The sequence below is a fragment of the Parasteatoda tepidariorum genome, chromosome 3 (genome assembly GCF_043381705.1).
Source record: "Parasteatoda tepidariorum isolate YZ-2023 chromosome 3, CAS_Ptep_4.0, whole genome shotgun sequence".
Classification (NCBI taxonomy): Eukaryota; Metazoa; Arthropoda; class Arachnida; order Araneae; family Theridiidae; genus Parasteatoda; species Parasteatoda tepidariorum.
The window spans coordinates 51,159,184-51,185,514 of NC_092206.1; the positions used below are offsets into that span (position 1 = coordinate 51,159,184).

At 29.9% G+C, this 26,331-nt stretch overlaps 1 protein-coding gene across 8 annotated transcripts in view; it reads right to left on the reverse strand.

The window, feature by feature from the left end:
* Window positions 1-26,331, reverse strand: part of LOC107447394 (neuronal acetylcholine receptor subunit alpha-7-like) — a 375,836-nt gene that overhangs the window by 69,550 nt on the left and 279,955 nt on the right. For all 8 annotated transcript variants that reach the window (XM_071178635.1, XM_071178634.1, XM_043041458.2 and 5 more), the window contains exons 5-6: window positions 6,936-7,192; window positions 692-886 (exon numbers count right to left, since the gene is read on the reverse strand). In XM_071178635.1, the coding sequence (XP_071034736.1) occupies window positions 692-886; window positions 6,936-7,192 (452 nt within the window). The remainder of the gene's footprint in view (window positions 1-691; window positions 887-6,935; window positions 7,193-26,331) is intronic.

Genomic DNA, 26,331 nt, shown 5'->3' on the forward strand with positions numbered 1-26,331 from the left:
ATTTTGGAAATAAAATTCTCGAAACTAGAACAGTACTTTGCTCTTTTATTTTTAACCTAGAATATTATTCTAATATATATGATCCGTGTTATTATCCTAGTTTTATTCATGTAACGCATTAATAGAATATTCGATAAATTCAAATATGTTGAACGTATTATATTCTTAATGTTCAAATTAAATAAGCTTATTTAAATGTTATAAATATTTCTTTTAGATTAAATCAGAGAACTAAGGTGTTAAATTTTTAGAACTTTGAAAAATTCTTGCCACGACAACTTTTTTGTATAGCTTCCTAGTTTTATGTATATAATGCTGGAATATAATGCTATTTAAGTATATAATGCTGATTTTATATCAGCTGATTTTCTATATTTATAATTCTAGGTGGAATAAATATAAATATTGATTGATATAAATCAATAATTTTCAGGTCAGAATTTACAGAAGGGAAAAACAATTTCATATCTTAAGTAAAATAGTTTTTTTTAGGATACTTATATATATTTTTCAATCCTTTATCACATTTTAACAAATCAAGAGATTGCTTAAATTTTTTTCAAAATTGCCTTGCTTTCTTACACAGACTTCAATTCAATCAATGGATACATTTCTTCTAAGGCAAATAAAATTTTTTATTATCAAATAAAAAACTATAATAAATTGAAAACAGGAGAAAAAAGATACGAACCGAGGGTTAATTTTTCTCCCGAATCCGGTGGCAAGGTGAAACCTAGAAGGGTCATAGAGGAGATGAGAACACAGGGGATGATGAGATTAAATCCATAGTAGAGGGTTCTCCTCCGGATATGGATTGTAAAGGTGATGTCGACATAAGGCTCTGGACAACACGCATAAAAAATCTCGTTTCTCACTCCTGGAAGGCCTGTGGAGAGGAAAATAACTTATAATATAATAAAATATTAGTTTTATTAGATAAATCCCTTTTAAGATCAATTTTAACAAATGCTTGTAAAACCATATCTTAGACGGAAAAGATTATGTTAGGTACCTTTGAAAAAAAAGTCTCGAGAAGTATTTTTGAGAAATTAAAAAAAAAATGGTGTGTGACTTAGAATTACAACATTAGAGCTTTATCACTCATATAATGAACTAGACATTATTAGCTTCATTAAAAAACAAAGGATAAAATGGACAAGCACATTATCATAATGGATGAAAACCGAATCACAAAAAAAGTTTTCAATGCTAGACCAATTGGCACATGAAAAAGAGGCAGGCCAAATTTGAGATGGATAGATGGCATAGAAAAAGACCTTTTGGTCTTAACGCTGGCTGGAAAGATTTTAATCTTAAAATAACTTCTTGAGAAGTTCAAGGCTCACCCTGGGCTGTCGAGCCATTGATGATGACTTTTGAAAATGTAAATTTTTAAATTTGGTAGTTCTATCCATGTAATTAAGTCATAAATTTTCCTGATAAAAAGTTGCCACGTGTGATATAACAGCATAAGTAAAAACTGTAACAAATTCCGGATAAAATTTTATCCGGATTTGGGTCCATCATCCGTAAAATCCATTTTCTATCAATCCATCAATATAATAAAGCCATAAGCTGTAGAGTTTGTAAAATGAGAGATTGTCATGTGCAATATAGCACCGTAAATATACACTGTAAGAAATTCCGGATCAAATCACGGTAAAAAGTACCGGCACTTTGGATCATCCGTAAAATGCATTTTTACCGTAAAATATTATACTGTAATTTTTGCAGTAATATTTATTTAATTAGAGTGATTCAGTGATTTTAAGGTAATTATTGCTGTAAAAATTACGCTGTATCAGATATTTTGTACCGTAACATGTTTCGGTAACAATGGATTTCACACTAAAAAATATTTTGCAATATTCATCATTCTGAGTGCCGGTACGTTTTACCTTAATTTGATCTGAAATGTTTCGTAGTGTAGTGGCAAATGCAGTGCTATAAGAGAAGGTAATAGAAGTACAACGCAAACTGCAATATAACTGATAAACCAATTCACGTGTCACTATTTTGTTGATGATATTTCTCATAGATGGCGCATTACACAGTGTTACGTGAATTAGTTCCTATTCGATTTAGACTTTGTGACATCAAGATAAAATTTTCTTGTAATTAAGTATTTTCTGTTATAGAGCATGCGTAGAATAACTGGATTTATTTAACTCTTAAAGAGTAAAGATTCATTAATCTAAAATGAATGAGAGAGACACGAATAATTGAAACCCGAGTTTATGATTATTGAACACAAATAAAGTAAATAAAAAATTGACGTAAGGAAGATGAGCCTGGAACAGAATTAAGGGAATTATTAAGTTTTCTAGTGGCAGAAGATGATTGCTTCATTCCTTAACCCATGTTATGCGAAGCGCTGCTCAGACACTACGAGTTGTAACTCTTCTTTTACATTTAATCAATGCATCAAGAATAGCGATATTGATCATTAGAACAATGCTAGATCATGGTGTTTTCACTTCCGAGGTCTTGGAAGATCTGATATTGATAGAAGCTTTTCACGAAAGATTTTACAATAATTGTTCACAATTGTTTGTCCTCGACAGTGCTCGCTATAAGCAGCCACCATTTTGAATATAAACGTCAGCATTACGCTTGTTTATTTCACTATAGATTGTAATACTGTTTCTAGTTCTGTTTTCGACGTATTTGATACAGTACGACTCCAAATTCATTTGAAGTCATGCGAAAATATTTATGAAAGTATTTACGTTTGCGAAAATATTTGCAATATTTGTTCACAGCTGTTTATCCTCGATAGCACTTGTCACGTGTAGACACTATATTATGGTAAAAGGTACTGGCACCTTGAGTGCAGCATCGGAAAACTTCACTTTGCCATAAAATTCATTCTACCGTAAAATCTATTCTATCGTAAGATCCATTTTAACATAAAATAAGTTTTTACCGCAAAATTTTTTACCGTTATATTAACAGTAATATTTCTTTAAATCACAGAGATTGAGAAAATATATGTGTATCTATTAAGTTTCTTTTATCCCGTAAAATTTTACGGTACAATGAATTTTACGCTAAAAACACAAATCCAGTATTTTTTTAATGTTTTACAATGTTGTTGAGCCTATACGTGACATAAAGTTTTTTTTAAAAATCATAGCTTTATATAAACAGAGTATTTCATAGCATTCTTTTATCTGCTTTTAGAATCCTTATCAAAAGATATTCTAAAAAGTACATACATTAAAAGATGATAACAGTGTTTTACCAAAAAGAAAAACGTTAACACAGTCTATCGAATCATAGTGGTTGAAGGAGGTACAAATTACAAAAAACAGCTTAATATTTGAGTATACTTAAAGGTGTTTTTTAATAATCCACTTTAAACTTTTTCTCTGGGAATGAAACAGTTTTTGGTCTTTCCATTGCCATTTTTCTCAGTAGCTTTTCTTTATATTTCGATACAGTTTTTTTTTAATTTGCTTAAATATTGGTTTGTAGCTCTTAATAGTGTAAGTTTTTTGGGCTACTTTTTTAGAAACCATTATAAAATTATATTAGGGTTAATAATTATAAAACACTCAGTATAATTAATTATTTAATGACAGAAAGGAGCTTTTCGATTCTGCAAAGGAGTGATAGTGTGAAGGCTGGAGCATCACGTTTATAAGAATGATAATGGGTCATTTATTATGATAAGTTTGCAGTTTTTTTAATTAAAAACCTTACTATAAATAAGAACAATTTTATAGTTCTATATTATTTCTGTTTTTTAATATTTTTTTATTAAAAATTATTCAAAAAGTAGTATAAGCGTTCATAGATTTGCGGGATGCAAAGGTTGTCATTATTGTCAAAAGTCATGAAATACCTCTGTATTTAAGTGGAAAATAATTCAATTATTTGCGTTTTTTAAACGAAAGTTAAAGATCAAAAACATTGTAATACTATTTATAAGAAAAAATTGCTATGTTTCGTTAAAGAGGGCAGAAAAGGTATATCTTCTATTTCTTTTACCTTAAAACTTTTTTTGAACTAAGAAAAATACACTTTTGCTGAAAACAAGATGTAGTTATATTTCCTAAAGTAAAATATATTGAAAGTTAAAGAACAGTTGCTTACTAGAAAAAATTACCAAAAAATTATCATCTTGTAGATTATGATTTCAAATTTTAATAATTCATATTGCAACTGCTTTGTTTCATCATTAAATACATCGAATCCAAAAATAATAGATTTTCTTCTAAAATGGAAGATTTTTGAAATCGACGATTAAAAGAAAAAATTTGTCATTTCTTATTGAAATAAATGCATAAAAAACTTTTTTTCTGAATTTTAAAGCGAAAGTACTTCTTTATCCGTTTGGCTAATATTCAATTTAGTTCAATTAAACTGATGAATTACAAAATGCAATATCGTTTATTTAAGCCACTAATGCTTGTAAGTAAACGATACCATCTACTATTCCCCAAAAATTAATGAATTGTACGAAGTAAACGAAAATATTAGAAAAATCTATTTAAAACCCAATTAGTTTGCTTTAGTATTGAAGCTAATATTTTTTTCAAATTTTTAAAACTTCATAAATTTACATAACTTTAACATTAGGGAATATATATTTTCAATAAAAGCAGGAAATTTCTTCATAATTTTGTTGAATTGTCCACGTTAAGGAAAGTAACTAATTTATTTTTCTTTAAACTTGTTAGAGTATATTTCATGTTTCTCATTAGGGTATACTTTTGAAAATCAATTTTCTTTTTTTCTTCTTATATATTTTTTCTTACGAATTAACCATAAATTACGGAACTAATGGAAACGCTCGAACTAAAGCTAACAGTAGCTTCGATAAATATCCAATTAAGCTGATTGAATACGAAACTAGCAAAAAAAAGTCGTTTTTGAAATATTTTTCTTTACGAAAAGGGAATTTCATTTAATTAATTTAAATTTTTTCCCCACTAAGTGAAATGAAAACTCCGCTCTAGTGTAGTGGCAAAGATGGTAATGAAAACTCGACGAAATTTTTTTTGGACAAAATGAGTTTCGCTTTTCACTTAATATTCCATTCATGATATTAAAACTGAAAAATTTTAAAACTAATTTATAAATTGCTTTTTTATTTTATAAATTTTAAAGTATTCATATAGTTTCGAAATCGTATATGATTATTTTTTTTTGTAAATGATCTATAGTGGAATCAACTCTTCAGTTATGTTGAAATTGCTAATTTAAAAATGTGTGCATTATTTCTTTTATGTATTTTATTTTTACAAAAAGAGATGTAAAGTACAACTTTTAATTTTTTTTAATTACAAGATATATGTAACTAAATGGTTTCTAGTTTTTTTTATATAAGCTAGAAATATTTTTACTTTTTAAAAAACTTTTACTTTTTATTATAAAACGAGATGCAGACCAATGTCTTCTAAATGCGAGAGTCTCTAATAAACAGAGGTTTTAATAAAAATATTTGCAGTTTTTTAAAAGTTAAAATAATAAATACATGAAAATTTGCAGCAAATTCTCCAATAAAAAAATATGCAGTCCAATTTAAAAATTTTAAGCTTATTTGAAACTTTAACTTTTTAAATTTTTATTTGCAGTTGACTCTAAGATTTTATCTTTCACTTCATCTCCTCCAATATTCTTTTAAAAACAATATTTTACAGACATAGAATGGAATAACAGGATCTTAGTTATTTTCGTATATGTTTTATGTACCAATTAAAGCTCCTGGTGCACCAAATTCTAGCTGATAAGTATCTAGATCCTCAAAATCTGAATCAGAAAAATGCTTCTAGAAAGGCAAGTGTTTGTTAGACGTGGGTGCTAGGATCTAGCAAAATTTATAAATGAGACAAATGTAAAACGGGATACACTTTTCTTTAACTCACTGGACAACAACACACTTATCACGAAAGTGAAATAAATCGAAAGTATCAGAAAAAAAGAACAATCAATTACAGGAATCTATTTAATACCATTGTTGGGAACTTATTTAAAAATCATTTTCATGCTAAATTTCAACTTTATCATTGATAGAAAGCGCAAAAAAGCATAGCAGCCCCATGAACCTCACCACATTGTCATTTCGAATTTCCAGAAAAGAGAAAAACACTGAGTATGAATGAGTTTATATCTTAGATTACTTTTTAAGTATTCTGCCACCATCACTCTGTTAAAATCCACCTGGGTATTCTTTTTAAAAGAATTTGAGCCTAAACACGTCCATCCTCTTTTACCATTCAAACATCATTATTTACCTTGTAAAATAATACCAATTAAATGTAAATACACAACATAACTCAATGCACGAAGCATAAAATTCAATGAATCACCTAAAATTAAAAAAAAAATACTCCTAATAAATATTGTTTTTAAATTACTAAATTACTCCTTAAAACGCCTATGTTTCAGAAATTGCACAGTAGGTTTTAAACTAAAGTTTTGATTTTAAAATTACACAATAAAGATTAATATAGGATTAATATAGGCCCAATATAGGGTTATATTATCCCTAAAAGCTTGTAAGTATTGTTGTCATATTATAAAAATTAGACTCCCGGCAAAACGTATAAGAAGCAGAAATTTTTTTTAAAAATTATGTAAAGTTTTCAAAACTCATTAAAAATAAAATAACTAAAGAAACAAAATTAATTTTACAATGTGAATTTTAAAGATATGAAAAATAATATTATTCGGACTATAATTGTTCACTTTAAGTTCATGTTCAGTTTTTCTAACATTGGCATGCAAATGGTTAGTTCTTCTGTTCGTTGCAAATCTGTATTGCTCATGTTGGAAAAAAAGGAAACACTCTATAGAAGAGTTAAATAATTGAATTTTTTCCGGAAATGCTTCGACGACCTATCACGTAAAAACCCGTGACCCGGTATTTATGTCACGACTCATAGGTCTAGTGGTTATGAAATAGCAGATAAAATAAATAAACTCACCAATCAGGATCCACTCGCCATTAGAGATGTACGTGGACAGGTCTCCCCCTTCTTCGCTGGCTAATCGCAAATCTAGTTGGAAGCCATCGTAGGTCCAAGACCCAAATTTCATTTCGCACTTTTGATCATCGAAGGGGAACCATGTGATGTCAATTTTACACGTACTTTTGAAGATTCCGGGCGGGATGTAAGTGCAGCTACCGTTGTTCCTCACTACGACATTCGTTGGGAAAGTACTGTCGATCTTTTCGTCGGCGCTGCAACATAACAAAATAACAACGTCACATCGTTTCGAAACAGCATTCAAGACGATATTCTAAATATATATATATTTTTAATATTAAGATTTCAGGTTTAAAAACTTAAAAACTAGCTATATAACTTACATAAAAGGAAGAGCAACAGAAAAAAAGTAAACACCAACAATTGACGATGTATAGTGCGGCTTTCAGGAGAACTACTCCAGACACCCGTCTTGCGTCGTGGCGGGTACTATGGTTACGAGGAACGGTCACTTCGAATAGGAGTGTAGGATGAATGGTTTTGTCTTAATTTAGCGTAGGTCGTCGTGAGTAAAATAATCGACACATTCTTTCCTCCATTTCAACCCCATTAGAAATGTGATCTCGCTTGTTACCATAGCAACAGACAGTCCCAGACTTTCAGTCTGGAGGAGTTCTCCTCAAAGCCGCACTATATAGTGCGGCTTCAGAAGAATTCCTCCAGACACCCGTCTCTCGTCGTGGCGGGTACAATGGTTACGAGGAAAGGTCACTTCGAAGAGGGATGTGGGACGAATAGTTTTGTCTTGATCTTCGTCGTGAGTAAATCAATCGACATCTTCTTTCCACCATTTCACCCCTCTTAGAAACGTGCTCTCGCTTGTTACCATAGCAGCAGACAATCCCAGACTTTAAGTCTGGAGGAGTTCTCCTCAAAGCCGCACTATACACGGGGTGCAAACTTTCAATTGTATAGTTTGTCTATGTAAACAACTCCCCATGCCATTCGTCTAGAGTGATGGCGGTAACCATGGTTACGAGATATTGGTTATTTCAAGTCGGAGAGATGGGCATTATTTAAGACCGGTTTTCACTCGGGGTGGCGAGCGAATGAATCAAGGAGAAAGAAACTTCCCTCTTTGAATTGCCCTATTTCTTCCTTCCATAGCAGCAAACGGCCTTAGACTTCATGGCTAGAGGAGTTCTTTCTATATAAAAACTGCACATAATTGTTTATATGCTTATTTGCCTCATAAGTAACGTGCTCTCTGAAGCAAATAAAGAGGTTTAACCGGTTTATTACATAATAACCTTTGTTTTGCTTATGTATGAGGAAAGGAAAGCCTCTCAGAACGTTTCAGAACCGATTTTCTTTAATATTCAGAGCAAAGGACTAGAGTTTATTAAATAAATGTTTACGTTTTAGCTTGAAGCTTAGTTAGCAGCTAAAGTAGTTACGTCACAAAATAAAAATTTGTCTCACGAGTTGTCCATTATTTTAAAGTTGTATACAGTCGAGAAAATAGTCATCCGAAAATTATTAATTTTAGCGAATGCCTCTATATAGAATGGTAATTTCATTCATTGCAAAAAGCAGTTGCTAGAAATGTTACCACCAGATGGCGTTTAATACATAATTTCATAATTAGTTGCACTTTAGGAATAGTTGTGCCATAAAAATTACGCTCTACAAAATAATCATTAATTACAGTTTCATTTAAAAATAAACAAATCATATGTTAAAATCGGATAGATATTCAAATAAATTTCTTTGGTTGTCATGAGCTGGTTGTCTGATCTGTCAGATTTTTATCAAATCAGATCAGACCCCCTTTTTTGCCAGGAGATCGGCCGCCTCGTTTCCCTGGATTCCACAGTGGCCCGGAATCCACTGGAGAGTCACGATCTTGGAATTACTGGCAAACCATTTGAGGAGATTTGAGCAAGTATCGATGGTTAAAGTTCGAGAGTGACTGAGAGCATTAATTGCTTGAAGTGCAGCCTTTGAGTCGGATAGTATTACAACTTTTGATAAGGAATCTAAAAGCGGCCGAAGATGTGACAGGGCCTGCTAAATGGCAGCAATCTCGTCATCGAAAGCTGATCTGTAAATGTCGATGGGAGTATACAGGCAGAAAATTTCACAGTACACACCAGCACCAGCGTTAACACAATCACTCATTTTTGAAACATCAGACTTGAAGATTACAGAATTGGAGATTGATCGTTCTCTGATTCAGGTCGAAATTACGATCTGTGGATGAATGAATGGATGTATGAATGGGTCCGCCCTAAAAACGGGTGTGACGAATTCTTGGACATAGATGGCGCCACTGGAAAACAAGAACAATCGCACCCCTATGCCTTAATGGCATACTTCAACAGCAAGCAATAGCAATCAACATATAAGTTGTTAGATTAAGAAAAACAGACTTTTGAACGTTAACTATTCGGAAACCGTTAATGCGGAAATTACGTTTGTAAATTGATCGCGTTTGATGAAATCTACTTTAATTTTGATTCCGTTTTTCCCTTGTTAATCAGCAGATCAGCTGATTAATGTGTAGAGGACTTTCGAGCTTTAACGGTAACATTTATAGTAATGCTTTTCCATTCCATAAATTCTTTTTCCCGAATATGTATTATAATGAATTGGCAATTTCAGTGCTCATTTTTTGAACAAATGGATAAAAATAAAGAATAAGTATAAAAAGACTCGACTTTGTGGATAGTAAATAAAAAATTTCATACGAAATATAAAGACCACAACTTGAAGAAATTGTTGAAAGGATTCTATACGATTTTAACAATTTAGGTATTCCCAAGTGTGCACTTTCACCATTCGAGTGTGCACTTTCACCATTTAGAGTGCCCTGAAAAAAGATTTCAGAACTTTAAGATGAAAGTAAAGTGAGCCATTTCAACCTGATTTAAAACAAACGAAAAGGAAATGGCATTAAAGCAAATGGAATTTCAACACAAAGATAAACCTTCTGTTGAATGTTAGACAAAAGCAATCTTTGAATAACTATTCTACAGAGACAAATTTAAAGGGGGCTTTAAGGGAGGAGTAGGAGACAAAACCAGGATTATCTATTACTATTTATTGGTATCAATTTCTTAAAATTGGTGTATAATAAAGAACTGTATATATTTGCAGGTTTAAACAAAAAACGTCATGGAATATAAAAGATCCAAATAATACTGTAGTGTGATATTGGCGTTCTTATTTAATGCGTTGTTAAGCTTAATGCTTGGGTGTTAAACAGGTATCCTATTTAAAAAATCTCTTGCTTTCAAGAGTTCTTTGTCATAACCCACTTGACGCATAACTATGAGCAAACAACAATGTCAAACATATATCGTGATATTTTTTCAATTAATCTAATTTCGACAATGGGGTCAACATTTTCCCCACCTATCCAAAAAATGGAAACATTCGTAATAATATCGTATACAATAAATAATTATTTGTATAATATTCACGATATTTTAATATTGAATTCCACGTGTATTAATGGTATCCAGTGACCCGTGTAAATTAGAACCTAGCGTTTTTTTACTTGTTGGTGAGCTTGGCTTCATGGTAAGAATCACTGATAAGTACTGACTTTTTTATAAAGTTATGATACCTTAGAGCAGAGGTCGCCAAAGTGGGCTATATAGACCCCCAGGGGTCTATTTAACAAAAGCGGGGGTCTATCTGATCCAAGGGGTCGATACGAATCAGAAGGGTAGATTGGGGGTCGAAGAAAAAACAGTTTTTAATACGCAAATCACACATACTTAGTTGAGTTTGTGAAATTTGTGAATTTTTTTTATAATTGACTTAATATCAGTTTCTTTATAGAACATAAATTAATAAACGNGTGGTGTTTCGAGGGGATTTAAGATTAAAATTGACCAATTTTGAACTCAATATAGCGAACACCAGACACACCCATCTCATCGATTAAGAAGCAATATATCTGCAGTTACTTTACTTATTATTTCTACTTATTCATAATTACTTATTAGTATTTAATAAATATTAAAGTATTTAAATTTCAACATTAATATATTTTTCATAAAACTATTGTTACACAATGTACTATTACTTTAATAAATGTTTAAAATCATTAAATAAGTGTACAAACACAGTATCTAATAGAGTTTTATTTTAATTAACAGAAAATTACTTTTTTTGGGGGTCGATGGAGATTTCGAAAAATTATGTAGGGGTCGATGATCAAAAAAGTTTGGTGACCTATGCCTTAGAGCAAGGCATAAAAATCATTTATTCGATTAAATTTACTTTTCAGTTTTATATTTTTTACTGTGGCAATAATAATTATAAATTTTGGATATTTTAACCAAAATTGAGGATTTTTCTTAATAGAATTGTTAACACCGTACAGTGCGGTAATTTTGAAATAATTTTCTTCTCCGCACAATGATATTTTTTTGTAAAATTTATGATAGTTTAATTTAAAGAATGATGATGTAAAGTTAAAGAATTTAAAATGCGTGATCAAAAAAGATGTGAATTATTAATTGTAATTAAGATGATAATTAATTGTAATTAATATGTGAATAATTAATTTCAATTAGGATGCGAATAATTAATTGTAATTAGGATGTGAATAATTAATTCTGATTATTCTCATCGTAGTTATTTTTACACTTAATAATTTTATATATTTTTTACATTTTACATTTATTTACGTTTTAATTGTTTCACAATTTAGTTTACATTTTACATTTAATTAATTTTTAATTATTGTATATTTTGATTTAGCTATTATTAATAGCTGGAATTAAAATGTTTTAGAATTAGAATTTAATAAATTTAAATGCCTTGAAATTAAAATGTCATTTAGATTAATAAAAATAAGCAAATTCAAGTTCAATAATACCACTGACTGTGAAATATGTCTTTAATTTTCGATTACTTAAGTTAGTCAGCATATTTGTTTTGAGCCCACTAGCTTTACGGATATTTAAATCTTTATAGTGGTTTCGTCTGCTTCTATTTTTAGAATATTTTATAAAGATTATATTTAAGTGACTGCACACATTTTAATCTTTAAAAATGGTTTTCATCAACGGAATTTCTTATTTCGATACTGTGCCTAAAGCACATAACGCCAGAAACAGGTGATTATTTGCAAACCACCCCTTGAAATTTGGCAACATGCTGAAAAAATACGTGATCTAAACCAGTGCTCCCGTTTTTAAAATACTAGCAAAAATACACTTCTGGCCATTAAAATTGCTACATTAGGAAGGAATACAAATAACAGAATTGATATTTATTGTGTACATACATTTTAAATGGAAGAACAAGTGATAAAAGTTTCAGGATATTTAGATGTATAGGTCCTGAGGAATCAGTACTCATAGCAGCCTCCCCTGGCTGCAATAGCAGCAGTTATTCTCCTGGGCATCGAGTCGAACAGAGATTGGATAGCATGGACGGGTACAGCATTCCATGCAGGTGAAACATTATGCCACAATTAATCGACTATAGTGACTGACGAGTGGTGGCGTAACAGTTGTTCGGCAACCATTGTCCAGATGTTTTCATTTGGTGAGAGATCAGGAGAACGTGTTGACCAGGGCAGCAGGCGAACATGTTCTGTGTCAAGGAAAGTCAGGACAGTGCTGGCAACATGCGGTCGTGCATTGTCCTGCTTAAACGTAGAGTTATGGAGGCCTCGAAGATAAGGCAGAGCAACCGGCCCTATCACACCAGAAATGTAACGGCTGCTGTTCAAAGTGCCGGCAATGCGAACAAGAGGTGATCGAGACGTGTATCCAATGGCGTATAAAGAACATGGATTCGTCTGAAAAGGCGACATCATGTCATTCCTGCATCCAGGTTCGTCGTTGATCACACCATTGGAGGCGACCTGCCTCTGATGCAGAGTCAAGAGTAGCCGAAGAGATGGTTGCCGTGCTGACAGTCCATGCTGTTGCAAACGTCTTTGAACTGTTCGAGCAGACACTTGTTGTCTAGCAAATGACCCCATTTGTTGACTCAGGGTTCGTGACGTAGCTATACGATCCCTCAAGGCCATGTGGATTGTCTGTCTTCTCGGCTGACGGTGACGAGATGCCGCTGCACGGCGTTCTATACGACTGTCATGAAAATATGAATTTCATATTCTGCTAACAGTCATGGAATATCGACCAGCACGAGCAGCAATACTTCGGTATCATAAACCGCAATCCCGGTAGGCCCCAATTCGACCTCGATCAAACTCAGAGACGAGCTGGTAGACATTTCTCCTTCTTACACGAGGCATAACAGAAACACTTTTACCCAAGAGCAACACTCTAATTCAATTTCTGTATGAGAAACTTACTGTTAAATCTATTTTTTTATATATATTGTAGGTGTCGCTCCCACCGCCTGCTTTGCATGAATGCGCTGATAAGTTAATCATTTGCATGCCACAACATGTTTTATCTGTCCTGCAAATTTCACGTTCGTGGTGCGTCGCCTTCCAGGTGTAGTCGACGCGATTTGGTAATGACTTATGGTAAAATTAACAGTAAAATTATCATTCTATTCGATAGTAAATGTGGTAAATTTGGATGATTTTACTTTACCATACAGCATGGTTTAAAAACCAATAGCTCGGTTAAATTTACTTATGAGTTTTTTAATTTTTCTAAAAGTGTGATAATGAGAACTATTATTTTGATAATCAGAATTTCCATTAACCCATTATCATACAAACGGAAAAATTACCAATATAATGGTTTAAATACCGCATATTATGGTTTATTACAAAAATTATATATTTTTTTATTAGTAGAAATGTCATTAGTCTCCTCTTCACTACTTAAATATAAATGAGTTTATCAAAACATATTTTACAGTTCCGAATTTCTATTTTACTACTATAATAATATGATAAAGAAAATAGGAATTATACTTCTAATAAATTTAGGTACACACACGTGGACCTCAGGTCTTAAGTAAGTGAAGGAATATAAATATTTCAAACGTTAATTGCACCAAAAATAGGAACTCATGTATGTAATCATGCATATTGTTATATTATGGCAAATGAAATAAATAATAAATTTAGTAATAATTTAGAGAAAAATAACTTGAAAAAGATATTAAGTTTTTTCAAAGCACATTGCCATACTCTTGTAGAAAACAGTTTTAAAACTATTTCAATTATGTAAACCACGCAAAATAAATAATTACTGAAAAAAATGTACCATTATTCATTAAAAAAAATATTTTACTCTTGCAGGGAAAATTTCAAAATTATGAAAAAATAAGAAGTTAAAGTTATTCAATATATGCATGTTTCTTAACATAAAACAAATTATTAAAATACACATAATGTTACTAAATGGATTTGATCACTCTAAATAGATATATCTTATTTAAATTTCATAATTTTGTGAGATTTCTCTTGACTACTACACTATCATAAATTTCGCCATACGATACCAAGATACACATACGTGAACCTGCATGTTCTTGGCTGTATTATTTTTAAATATTAAGTAAATATAAACTTAAAAGCCTCATACAAATCCTAGAGCTACTAAGTCAAGAGAAAAAAAAATATTTTCAAAATAACTAAAATATATAATATTTAAAATTACTATTGCTTTCGAGCACGTGAATTTTGGGTCTTTTTTTAAAAACCACTTCTCTTTATGTAGAATTCTACCCAAATACCTTACATTTTCTGCATCTCTTAGAATCCACAGAGAGCTGTAACGTCCACGAATGTTTCAGTGGGTGTACTGTAAATTTTCTTATAAAGCGTTTTTAGAAGCTGAGATGTGGGGCAAGGTAATGAACAATTTATCAAACAAGTGCGGTACTTTTACCAGAATTTTGTTTCTTTGAGCAGTAAATAAAAATAAAATAATCTAAATCTTCAGAAATTAAAAAGTTCTAGATGAAAGAAAAAATGCATTTTAAATACAGTTCGGAAAAGAAAAAAAACGTGAGCAAAATAAGAGGAGAAAAAAGAAGTCTTTCACGTTGAGCTCTCGTTAACCTGATTCCCGGGGATCCACAAAAGAGAAATAACGAGAATTTTAAACTAAAAATCATATTATTTCACGATTCTTTCTCCTTAAAAACTTTGCAGCCTTTATATTAGAATACTTTCTTATTTTTTAAATTTATTTTTATAACCTGCATCTAACAGCCGACTTATTTTAGAGTTGATGACTATCAATGCTCAAACTCCATAGCCTTGTACTTCAGAGCCTAGCTCAGATGAAAAATAGCCTTGTACTTCAGAGCCCAGATCAGAAGAAAAAGAACTCTAGAATCAAACGTTGGGACAAACTAGCCTTCGTGGAAGACTATTTAATAGAAATAATATTTGTGTTACATTAAAAGGAAAACAGTTATTAACCCGACGGCCAGGATATTCTAACCCATGATTTGTCTACCCCTGAGGATATTTCAAGCCAGCTCTACGGTCATTGCGAGGCCGGAGCATAATTCTTTGATCACCATATTGGGAGGCTAGTGCGCTATCCTCTAAAAAATAGAAATTCTAATACCATGTGTAAATAAGTAGCAAATTGTTTTTATCTGCAAGGCGAATATTATTATGTGGCACCCCTCGCCACCACCATTTCTTTTTTCGAGGTCTAATATATTGGTATTTTTATGTATCCCAAAAATAACCACTTTACAAAGCTAAGTATTAAATATTTAAGTCTCTTTTAAATACGAAATTAATCTGTCATTATTTTTAAATAAAATATTTAAAGAAAAGAGATGAAGCTCAACTATCTCTTTATATGCTGATTACGTACATTCAGGAAAACCATGACTAGTCGTTAAATGCTGCATTCGAAATTCTATCATCAAAATTCCTCATAAAATCAAAGATTGTGTTTTTGGTATGATCACTACTTTGCTAATACGAGTTAGAGTCCTTAAAAATCCTGCATTCCCTAAAAATGCAACTTTCATTATAATGCAAAGTATCAAACAAGCATTTGCTGAAATCTGAACAACATGTGGTCATGTTATTTCTAAGTTACGGTATCCAACATCTGAGAGGGTCATAATTTTTTGATTACCAGTTTCATATGAGTCCCAAATAGCTTAGATCTCAGAGCCTTTAAGCGTAATGTTACGTTTATGGTAGTAATTTTACGAATCATAAAATTCATCCGTGCTCATAAAAAAACATCCTAAGATTTGTAAAAGAATTATAAGAAAAAAAATATAGGAAAAATGATATTTTCTTTTATTTTGATACATCTTTTGTGTTTGTGCTGATATAATTTAGACTTTTGGAAATTTCTTTAGTTAATTTAAAAATTTAGTTTTAGTTACATTTCATATTATTATTTCATTTAAACTTATTTTTGCTAACTCGATTTAATATTTTTTATTGGAGAAGTACGTTTTCAAGAGCAATTTTAGAAAAAACTTGTTTGAGAGTACCATAAAATTGGTACCGCTAACCATAGTATTTTAAAAGTATTCAGAAACATTAATAAGATGCTAACTACATCCCAGTTCAAGTATCATGTAGTGAAGTTAAATGATTAATTTGAACTCTAGCTCAACTTGGCATCTTATAAAAGGTGCAGCAAATTTAAACTGTATTTCTGTTAAAAGTCAAATAATTTTTACAATTTGTAATTGAGGCTATAGTATTTAGTTTTCTTTTGTCCATTAGTAATTTTAAACACAACTCAGAGGACAAAAGATCTTTTGAATCAAGTATAATAGATTAAAATAGCTCTTTTGGAGAAGCTTATTCAAAAGCTTAGTGCATTATAAGAAAAGAAAATTACTTTGGTAAAGGTATTTATCAGCATTGTAGTTTGTTCTGTCTGGAAGCAGTTTAGGAAAGTATAAAAAATCGTGAAGGATATTTCGGTAGTTCATGATAGAAGCAAGTATTCTATTTCAGGAGCTTTTTCAGTACATTTATTGATTTTCTGAATTCAGTTTATTAAACCAACTAAACTTTATTGAGTTTTAATTTTAGACTTCAATATATGGCTTAAAGAGCGTATTGAAATTTTCAAAATAATCATACTGGTATAAGTATAATTACGGTTTTGTGGTGTAATCTATTCTCTAAAAAACAGTAGTAATCTATTTTAATGGTTCTGAATTCCAAAGTGTTTGGTTCAGTTAATCAATCTTTGAAACGTTTTCATTATTTTAAGTTATAATCAAATGGTTCAGTGATTAAGGCACTGAACTATCATTGAGAACAACAGGGATTTGATTTTCCCTGTTGGGTTGAAGTGCACCCAGCTTCAACTTGATGGGTACAATCACTTCTGAGAAGTAAAGGTGATCGATGGGCAATGCTGATCACATAGCCACGCATTATTGGTCCCGAAATCGTGAAACTTTAATATCCGTGACACCTCTGGTCTACAACGGGTTGTTGCTGGAAAGCTTTGCTTTTTGCAACCCGAGTATCAAGATAGACTGTTTCTGAAAACTGAAAAAATATTTTATATCTAACTTTTTGAAGCTCATTGACATTTAACACACGTAAGCATTTTCCTAGATCGAAAAAGTTCAATGAGATTTTGATAAGCTGAAAATACTAATAAATTTTCTTAAAAATAAAAATAAGTTTTTTCTCCTTCCATTCACGAAGCATATGCCAAATGAAACCTTATAAAAATGCTTAAAATTTATGAACAACATTGACTTGATTTAAAGCCATGTGATTTACGGGGTTGAATATGATATGAAGAGGTTGCATAATTGAGGAAGCGTTTTTTTTTTCGTTATGGAACGTTCTATAAAAAAGTTTAGTTGCAACATGGTTAAACAAACTTACTGTAAATGTTCTTCATTTTGTTTAAATGTAGAAAAATTCCGGATCAAATTATGGTATAAAGTAACGGCATCTACGGAGCATCACTCGTATAAACCATTTTACCATAAAATCCATTTTATCGACACGGTTAGAAATTTGTCTGAAAAAATGGTTAAATAACAATTTATTTAATTGTTAATGTACCATACTCAAACAAAGTAGTCAAATGACCATAAATAAGATGGAATTCAAACTGTGAACAGTGAGAAAAGCGTTTATTAACTGCTATTACTTAATACGGTTAAGCAACCAGAATTTTATCGCATCGTCTAGGTCCCCTTAATGAACCACTTATGGTTCATTAGGAACCATTGTTGGAACCATTGTTAGGAATCAAGTTGTTTCTTGCAGCTGGGCATATATTACAGCCACGAGGTCTAATCTGTGAGTCTCATGACAGACAGAGCGGGGGTTCGAGTTCTAGAATTGTCATCCAGTTATTTCCACTATTCCCTTCGCATGAAGAGTTTCTACTATCCTGCATCCCTAATTTGTCATCCTGAAATACGATACTTTCATTAACGCATAGATGGCAGGACCATAAATTTGCTTAGCATGCGAAGTCTAGTATTTTTTTGTTGTTGCTAGTTTTAAATGGTTAAAAACCGTTTTTTATTTATGTTTTTTTAACCATAGTAGTTGTAAATGGTTTCAAAACCATTAAGGCAAAAAGAATTCCTAAGCGTAAACTTTACCGTTTATTAGATGGACAGACAGCTGCTGATTATTTTACAGTAATTTTGGAATGAAAATTTTAACAGTGCATTTTAACCTCAAAATATTATACCGTAATTTTTACACTAATATTTATTTAATTAGAATGATTTATTGATATTACGATAATCATATCTGCAAAAGTTACGGCATATCAAAATGTTTGTACCGTAGCACGTTCTGACGAAAATGGATTTTATGATAAAAAAAGACTGACAGTCTGGGTGCCGGTACTTTTTAACGTAATTTGATCCGGAATTTTTTACACTGTAGTTGTTAAACATAATTAAGAAAAAAAATCTATTTTTCCTTCCGATATTCAAGCTTCTATGATAAGTATTGTAATTTTATAGTCATTTACAAAATATAGAGAATGAGTATATAATATTTCTCATTATTAATGACCAAATCATATTTAATTGAATCTAGTACATTCCTATCTTTTCCTACTTCCATTCTTAAATTCATTTCCAAAAAAAATATTAAAAATCTATCAGTTATGCAAGATTAAATCAATTTATTATAATTTTTTATGCATTAGATTAATGTCATGAAGTTCAACTGTGATGAATCTATTGTAGAAGAACAATGAATAATTTTGATGTAATGTACAGTTTTTGGCTAGATGTTCAGGGAATTTCTAATCAACTTTTGCTTTGATTAATATTTTTCGAAATAAAATTAATAAGACATATAACTTTTTTTTCCTTGATATGAGAATTTTTTTTCTTCTAACAAATTGAAATTTAGATTCATTTTTTGTAAGAAGTGGCAGATGTGCCTGGATTTTAACTAAAATTTAACTGAACCAAAACAATAAATTTTTTAACTATTACTTAATATTATATACTTGTTGGAGGTATTATTCATGCTTCAGAAATAACTATAAATTATTCTTAATTTTTCGAGATTACAGTTTTTAAAAATTATCAGAGTATTTAATTTCCTTTAAAATAATTGTCATCTTTGGTATTTTGAATTGAGAAGAAATAAATGTTTTGCTAAGGTTTTTAAAACATTTTAAGAAAATTATATACATAAAAAAGAAATTGATAGGTTAACAGATATGAAGCCAGTGATTTCAGTGATTTGCTTGAAACCAGTGATTTCTAAATCAGACTTATGATTTATGGTTATAGATTTATAGAGAAAGATAGTTAACGCTAGTAATTTTTTAACTGTGCTTAATAATGTAACTGAGTAAAGGAATCACATATTTCAAGGATATTTTAGTGATACTTCAATTTTATATTTATATTATATTTTGGTTAATAAATACTACTATTATGTAGTTTATCAATGCTACTAGTCTTTAGATTATCAATACTACTATTTTGTTTATCAATAATATTGTATATTTTGCCAATATTGTTATTATTACTATTTTAAAAAGCTGTTCTAGATCGGTCATTTAACGTCCAAAAATATTATTGAGGTTAAAACTCTAGAATCTTCAAACAAGCGGTATTGTGGTCAGTGTTACGCACTGACCACCTTTATTGCCCATACAAGTTTGAATCATTGCTCTAAATCTGAATGGAGAAAATAATCTGATAAAACTAGCAAAATATATCGTAATTAGATTTCATTCAAAAAACTCTGATTCTTGTTAATAAAACCAAATTACGCAATTTTAAGCTATTTATTTGATAAATATTTAATTATATTTAATTTGATAATTATATTTAATTTGATAACATTTAATTTGAAAAATATTAATATTATTACTTATATGGTAACTGCTTACCAGGTATTCAGGTTTTTAAAATTATAAGCTCTTATTACCACACATTTCGTAAAAAATATAAAATTGAAAAGTAAATTCAATCGAATAATAGGTATCATGATAAATTTACCAATTTTTACCACATTTATCAAATTTTATCATATAGTGTAGAACTATATCTTATTGTTAATTTTACCAAAATCATAACCAAAGAGCTTTGGCAAAAATTACCGAGCTTTTTGGTGTTCCCATAGAGACAGAATCGCGGTAAATTTTGCCATTCTCACTTAGGTGGGCTTCCAGCCTACTATTAGAGATTATTACTTAAAGATTATACTTTTCATTGTTTTACTTATTTCATCAAAATAGTATTTACTTTGGATATCCTGTTAATATACATAGCTACTTTTATTTATATCCATTTTATCGATAACTTCTCTACTAACCTTTACATATTCCAATACTTCTTATAATTTCTTACACCAAAGCCTCTACTGATAGGATAAATATACATTTCAGAATTTTAAGCAATAATAAAAATATCTAGTAAACAATATTAATTTCAAAGCTGGTATTTTGACCTATTTTGGCAGATATTTGTTGTTGATTTCGGGTAACATCAAAAACATTTAAGTTAATCAGATCTTAAAAATTAAAGTGCCATTTTTCTATAAGGAAATCGTTCCTCAGCTACGATTGTATTATATGCAGAAGTGAGATATCTGCTTAAAATTTAATAGAATTTTATTTTTCAAATTCTAAACTAGGCCTCCAATGTTTCCTTATAATAAAGGTTTTACAATGCGATAATGTTTATGATCTAATAAAATTAATGATATCATAAATTGACAAAGCGGACTAGATGATGAATTAAACAAGGCATTACAATTGTTCTGATAAGAAAATCCACCCTAAGTTTAATGTATCGTAATATGTACAGAGGAGAAGTTGAGCTATAAATGCTTAACGACGATTATCGTTCCTCTCCATGGCCGATGATTAATAATATTGTTACACTGAGAGATTTGTCATACATGTTTCGGTGACAGCAACATACTTTGAATAAGTAACGCTCATTTAACAACAATTTGTTAAAGGAACCCGTTATCGGCACCGAGTCTAAAGGAATTTTAGTTTCATACATGAATTTATTGTTTATAGAAAAGGCAATAATGGTAATGAGATTTTAAATTAGACTTTTGAACGTAAACTTACGAATTTTGATATGCTAAATTATATATTTATACTTAGGTTAATACTATGGTTATATATGACATTAATATAACTTTTTTCATAATATTTTTTAAACTGTTTCAATTATTTGCAGTTCTTCTTTCGGTTTGAGTGCAATTGCGGCATTTATAAATTTTTAATGTTATTTTATGATATTTTTAAGTATAGATAAAGGGATTTATAGAAGTAGCTAGTTAATGAAGTTATCTTTTATCATGCTTAATAATTTAGTTTAGTGAATGATTCGCTTATTTCATTGATAAACGTGTATTATAACATTGTTAACGTTGGATATCGCTCAATTTTTAATTTATACTTGAGTATCAATTTCATTTCTTTCAATTAATTGCTTAGGTGAAGTCTTTTTCAATTAAGTATTAAATATTATCATCGGGGATTAAATGCATGTAAAGTATTGAAAAAATCAACTATTTTCTGAAAGTTAAATATTTTTATTTAGTGTTTACGCAAAAGTTTAGGGCGTGACGATATTTTTTTTTATATCACTGAACTATGTGCAGGACTTAAATGGGTACATTAAGAGAATGAACATTGCTCATGCCCTATATAAATTAATGTTTAAGAGGTTATTGCATAAACTAAAAAAAAAGCAAAAGGTAAAAGTACTTTCCAATCAAACTCTTTTAAATAATTATTTTTATTTTAGAGTATAAATTTAAGTTTTGTATGACGTTATATTTGTGTAGATTTCGTTGTTTACAAGGAAGATGTTTCAAGATTCATTCTTTATTTAAATTGTATTTATATAGATAAAAATTAAATCGGGAAAAATATTTTGTTTTGTTTTCAGAAATATTATAAATAAAATTTCGTCTAAGTTTGTCAAAAAACAGGAAAAGAACCATCGAGTTTCAGTCAAATGAGCAACAAAAAAGGAATGATAAAAAAATAACGATGAAATTTGTTTTGGAAGTATAAATATATACTAGCCTATATATGAGTAAGTATGAATTCGTATTTCACAAGTTTGAGCACATTTAACTTTTGTCTCTCACATATTCTTATTTTCAGATCTTGTGCGCTTTGAGGTATTTTTCAGATTTGGACAAATTTAGCATCATCGTGAATTTGTAGTTAAAACGTTGAGTACAATATATCCTAACATTGTAAACAATATATGTATATATATTTACCTACACTAAATGGCTTAACGTCGCTTTTGATGGGTAATAAAACAAATAATCAACTTTGTTGAAATCAAACTGTGTGTACTTATTTGTTATTAATAAATCAAATTAGGGTAAACCAGCAATGTCATTCACATTCACTTAATAACTCGATTATTATACATATAATAAACAGTGATTAAAATAATAGTCCTGTACCATACTGTAATATTTCCATTATCTTTTGAAAAAAATGGAGCAAAAGTAAAGGAAAAAATAACTATTAAAAAAATAAATGCTTATTATACAGGTTTGATTTTTTATTAATTTGGAATAATAACTAAACTTCTCAATGATAAAATAAAACACAGACCTGTAATACTGTATAATACTCAGGAAAATAAATTAAAAAAAATATTCAGCTTAATAGCATTGTTAAAGAACTAAAAGATAGTAGAATCAAATGAGTATTTTCGCCCAAAAGTCAAAATTAGTTTTTAAATTAATTTGAAACGTTTAATTGGCCATCAAAATGAACTTAAGCTCCTAACATGTTCTATTTAATTTTCTTAAGCCTAGACTGAAAATTTTTATAGTCCCCCCCCCTCTATATTGAGTTGCAGACTACTTTTATGTGTGTTTGGAACATCTGTGTGTGTCTACTTTTATGTGTGTTTGGATTCCAACCTCTCATATTCTATCTCTCTGTTGTAAGTACCATGTGTGAGCAACCTACTTTTTCGTTACTCCCACAAACATTATCACTCATAACAAATAAGTACAAATTTTAATGTCGCGATGCATTTTTGAAAAAGTTAACTTATTACGTTTTCCCAAGTTAACTTATTTTTTCAACTTTTCCCAAGTTAACTTATTTTATTTAGTTTATTTCAGTAACAGAAATTTTCACATTTGTGAAAATTTCTGTTACTGAAATAACTTTTGTTTATTGAGAGAAGAACTTTTGTTTATTGAGAGCAAATCCTGTTTCTTGCAGACGGTTTAAATTACATGTTACATGTTTGTTATGCTCTTTTCGATTTAAACCCCAGACAAGTATATTGTCCTTATGGCGTTTAATACCAAAAAGTTATTTTAAAACTTGGGACATTCTACGCTGAAAATGCTCTAAAGCTGACGAGATTCCGAATGGTAAACGTAAAAAACGGAATCTGGAAAGGATGAATGTTGTAAGAAACGAAGACTCTTCGTCAAGACCAATTTGCCAAAATCCTGAATTGGTGTTTCGAAAAAATCTTGGTTCTAGCCAAAAGTGATAAATTGTATTCTGTTACTGGCAAATACGTACCATTCTCATATCATGCTTCTATTGAGAACTATTAAGTTAACATATATTCTCACACTTACACCTTTTTTTCTTACAACAGTGGAAGAACACCAATCAGTAGGTTTTTAAAACAGAAAAATAGCATTTAACTGCTGCATTCTTTTGTATAGTTTTTTTTCTCATGCAATGGTATAGGAAATCAGCGTGGAGAAGTTCTTTTTTTCCAAAAAGAAAAAAATATATATTATTTCTTTGCTTAAAATAAAACTATTAATTAGTTTTATAAGTGCTACATTTCAGAGTTAATAGGCCTTATTTCTCAGAAACTTAATTTCTATCATTAATATTATATGATGATCTAAAGAAAGTTCTAAAAAAGGCTGTCATTTAAAATATATCTTTTTTAGTTTCATTTAAAAATAATACACTGATTAAACAACAATAAAAATTGCATTGCTACTCATCATAATTGTACCTATAAGTTTTTTTTTTATGACAGTGTTTATCAACAGGGATCGTTTGTTAAATTTGAGTAATAAAATTTCCTAATGCTAAATTTTTCCTAAAATAATTAGAGCATTAGTATTTCAAACTTTACTTGAATTGTTTGGAACGTGGTATCAACTGTTTAATTCAATGATTTTTTTGATTTTTTAAATTTCTATGTTGTTTTCTGCTTACAAAAAGCTTTTATTTTTCAGTGTCCCCCCCAACCTATGGCAAAAAATATACCTGAAATAAAAAAAAGAAACCTTTTTCGAATTATTTGTATTTCAATGGATTTTTTCTATTCTCGAGAAATAAAACAGTTTATTTTTTCATCTTCACATCTCTTAACAAAATACTACACATCTTGCTTTTATTCCTTTTTAGCTGACGCTATAGTAGAGATACGAGAAAAAGGACAACACTATGTATTTTTTTTTTCTTTTTTCAAAAAAAAAAAAAAAAAAAAAAAAAAAAAACTGGTTGAGAGAGGGAGAAAATGAATACACTCTTCTTTTTGAAAAGAGATGAAAAAATAGCTAGTTAAACTTTTCAAAGTAGTCGGTATAAAAAGTTAAAAAAAAAATGGGTAAAAGTCGGGTGGGGGAGACTGAAATAAAAGTTGCAATATCATCAAAAAATATTCTTAAGAAAGATAGATAGAAAAATAAGAAGTTGGAAATAAGCATCCAGAAGAAATAAAAAGCGTTGGCGAAAGCGCAAAATAAATGGGGTTTGACGAAGCGATAAAAGAATCGGTAAGAAACTCGAGCTTATTCGCGATTAAAGACGTAATTCAAACCTGATAAGAGAAGTTTGGCGTAAAATATCTTTTTTTTTTCATCAAGTGACGCCAGATGCTTTATTGGCAGTAATTCAAAAGGAATTGTAATCAATAACTAGTTTAGCTCGTTTCTATTTTTCCAGAAATTTCATCTAAAATCTAAAATGTGTAGCCTCAGTAGACGTATGGAATATTTCCCCAATAAGGCAAACAAAAATCCTATATCAGTTAAATAAAATAAACAACGCATAGCTTTATTTATCAAAATTGTAAATAAATTGCTCTGAAATTAAAATCTATAAGCCAATGATTTCTTGCGTTTTTTTTATATAAAGAATTCGATTTAAAATGGATCGATGAGTAGTTGAAAGTATGTGCACTACTGTATTAACTAAATTGCAGAGTTTTTAAAAGTAAATTAAACAAGATTAAAAAGGAATTTAAAAAAAATCGATTTTAATATCCCTCATAACAATCGTTACTGCTATTTCTGATAAATGTTTTTTTTTCTCTTTAAATCCAAGCAGCTGAAAAAAAAAAACGAATATTGATTGTGCAAAAGTCAAGATTTTATCAGTCTTATTTTTTGATAGTGTTTTTAGCAATATACAAAATGATGAATAACTCCAAAGTTATTTTTTGTTTAGTGAAAATTCATTTAATTCACGATTCACATTGAAATAAGTTTAAAAAAAAGTAAATTCTGTGAAAGTGAGTATTTAAATTTTTTTTTCGCTAATTATGTTAATATTAGAATTTATATTTAATGATGTGGGATACTGTATTAACTAAATTACAGAGTTTTGAAAAAGTGAATTAAAAAAAGAATAAAAAGGAAATTCGAAAAATCGATTTTAATATCCCTCATAACAATCGTTACTATTATTTCTGAAATTTTGTTTTCTCTTTAAATCCAAGCAGCTGGAAAAATAGCGAATATTGATTGTACGAAAGTCAAGATTTTATCACTCTTATTTTTTGGGCGCGTTTTCGTAATGTAGAAAATGGTGAATAATTTCAAAGTTGTTTCGTGTTTAGTGAAAATTCATCTAATCATCAATTCACATTGAAATCTATTTAACAGAAGTAAATTTTTCGAAAACGTAATGTTTTTAACAAAAAAAGATTGTGCTAATTGAGTTTATATTAACAGCCTACCATCACAAACAGCCGAGAAGAGAGACATGTTATCCAC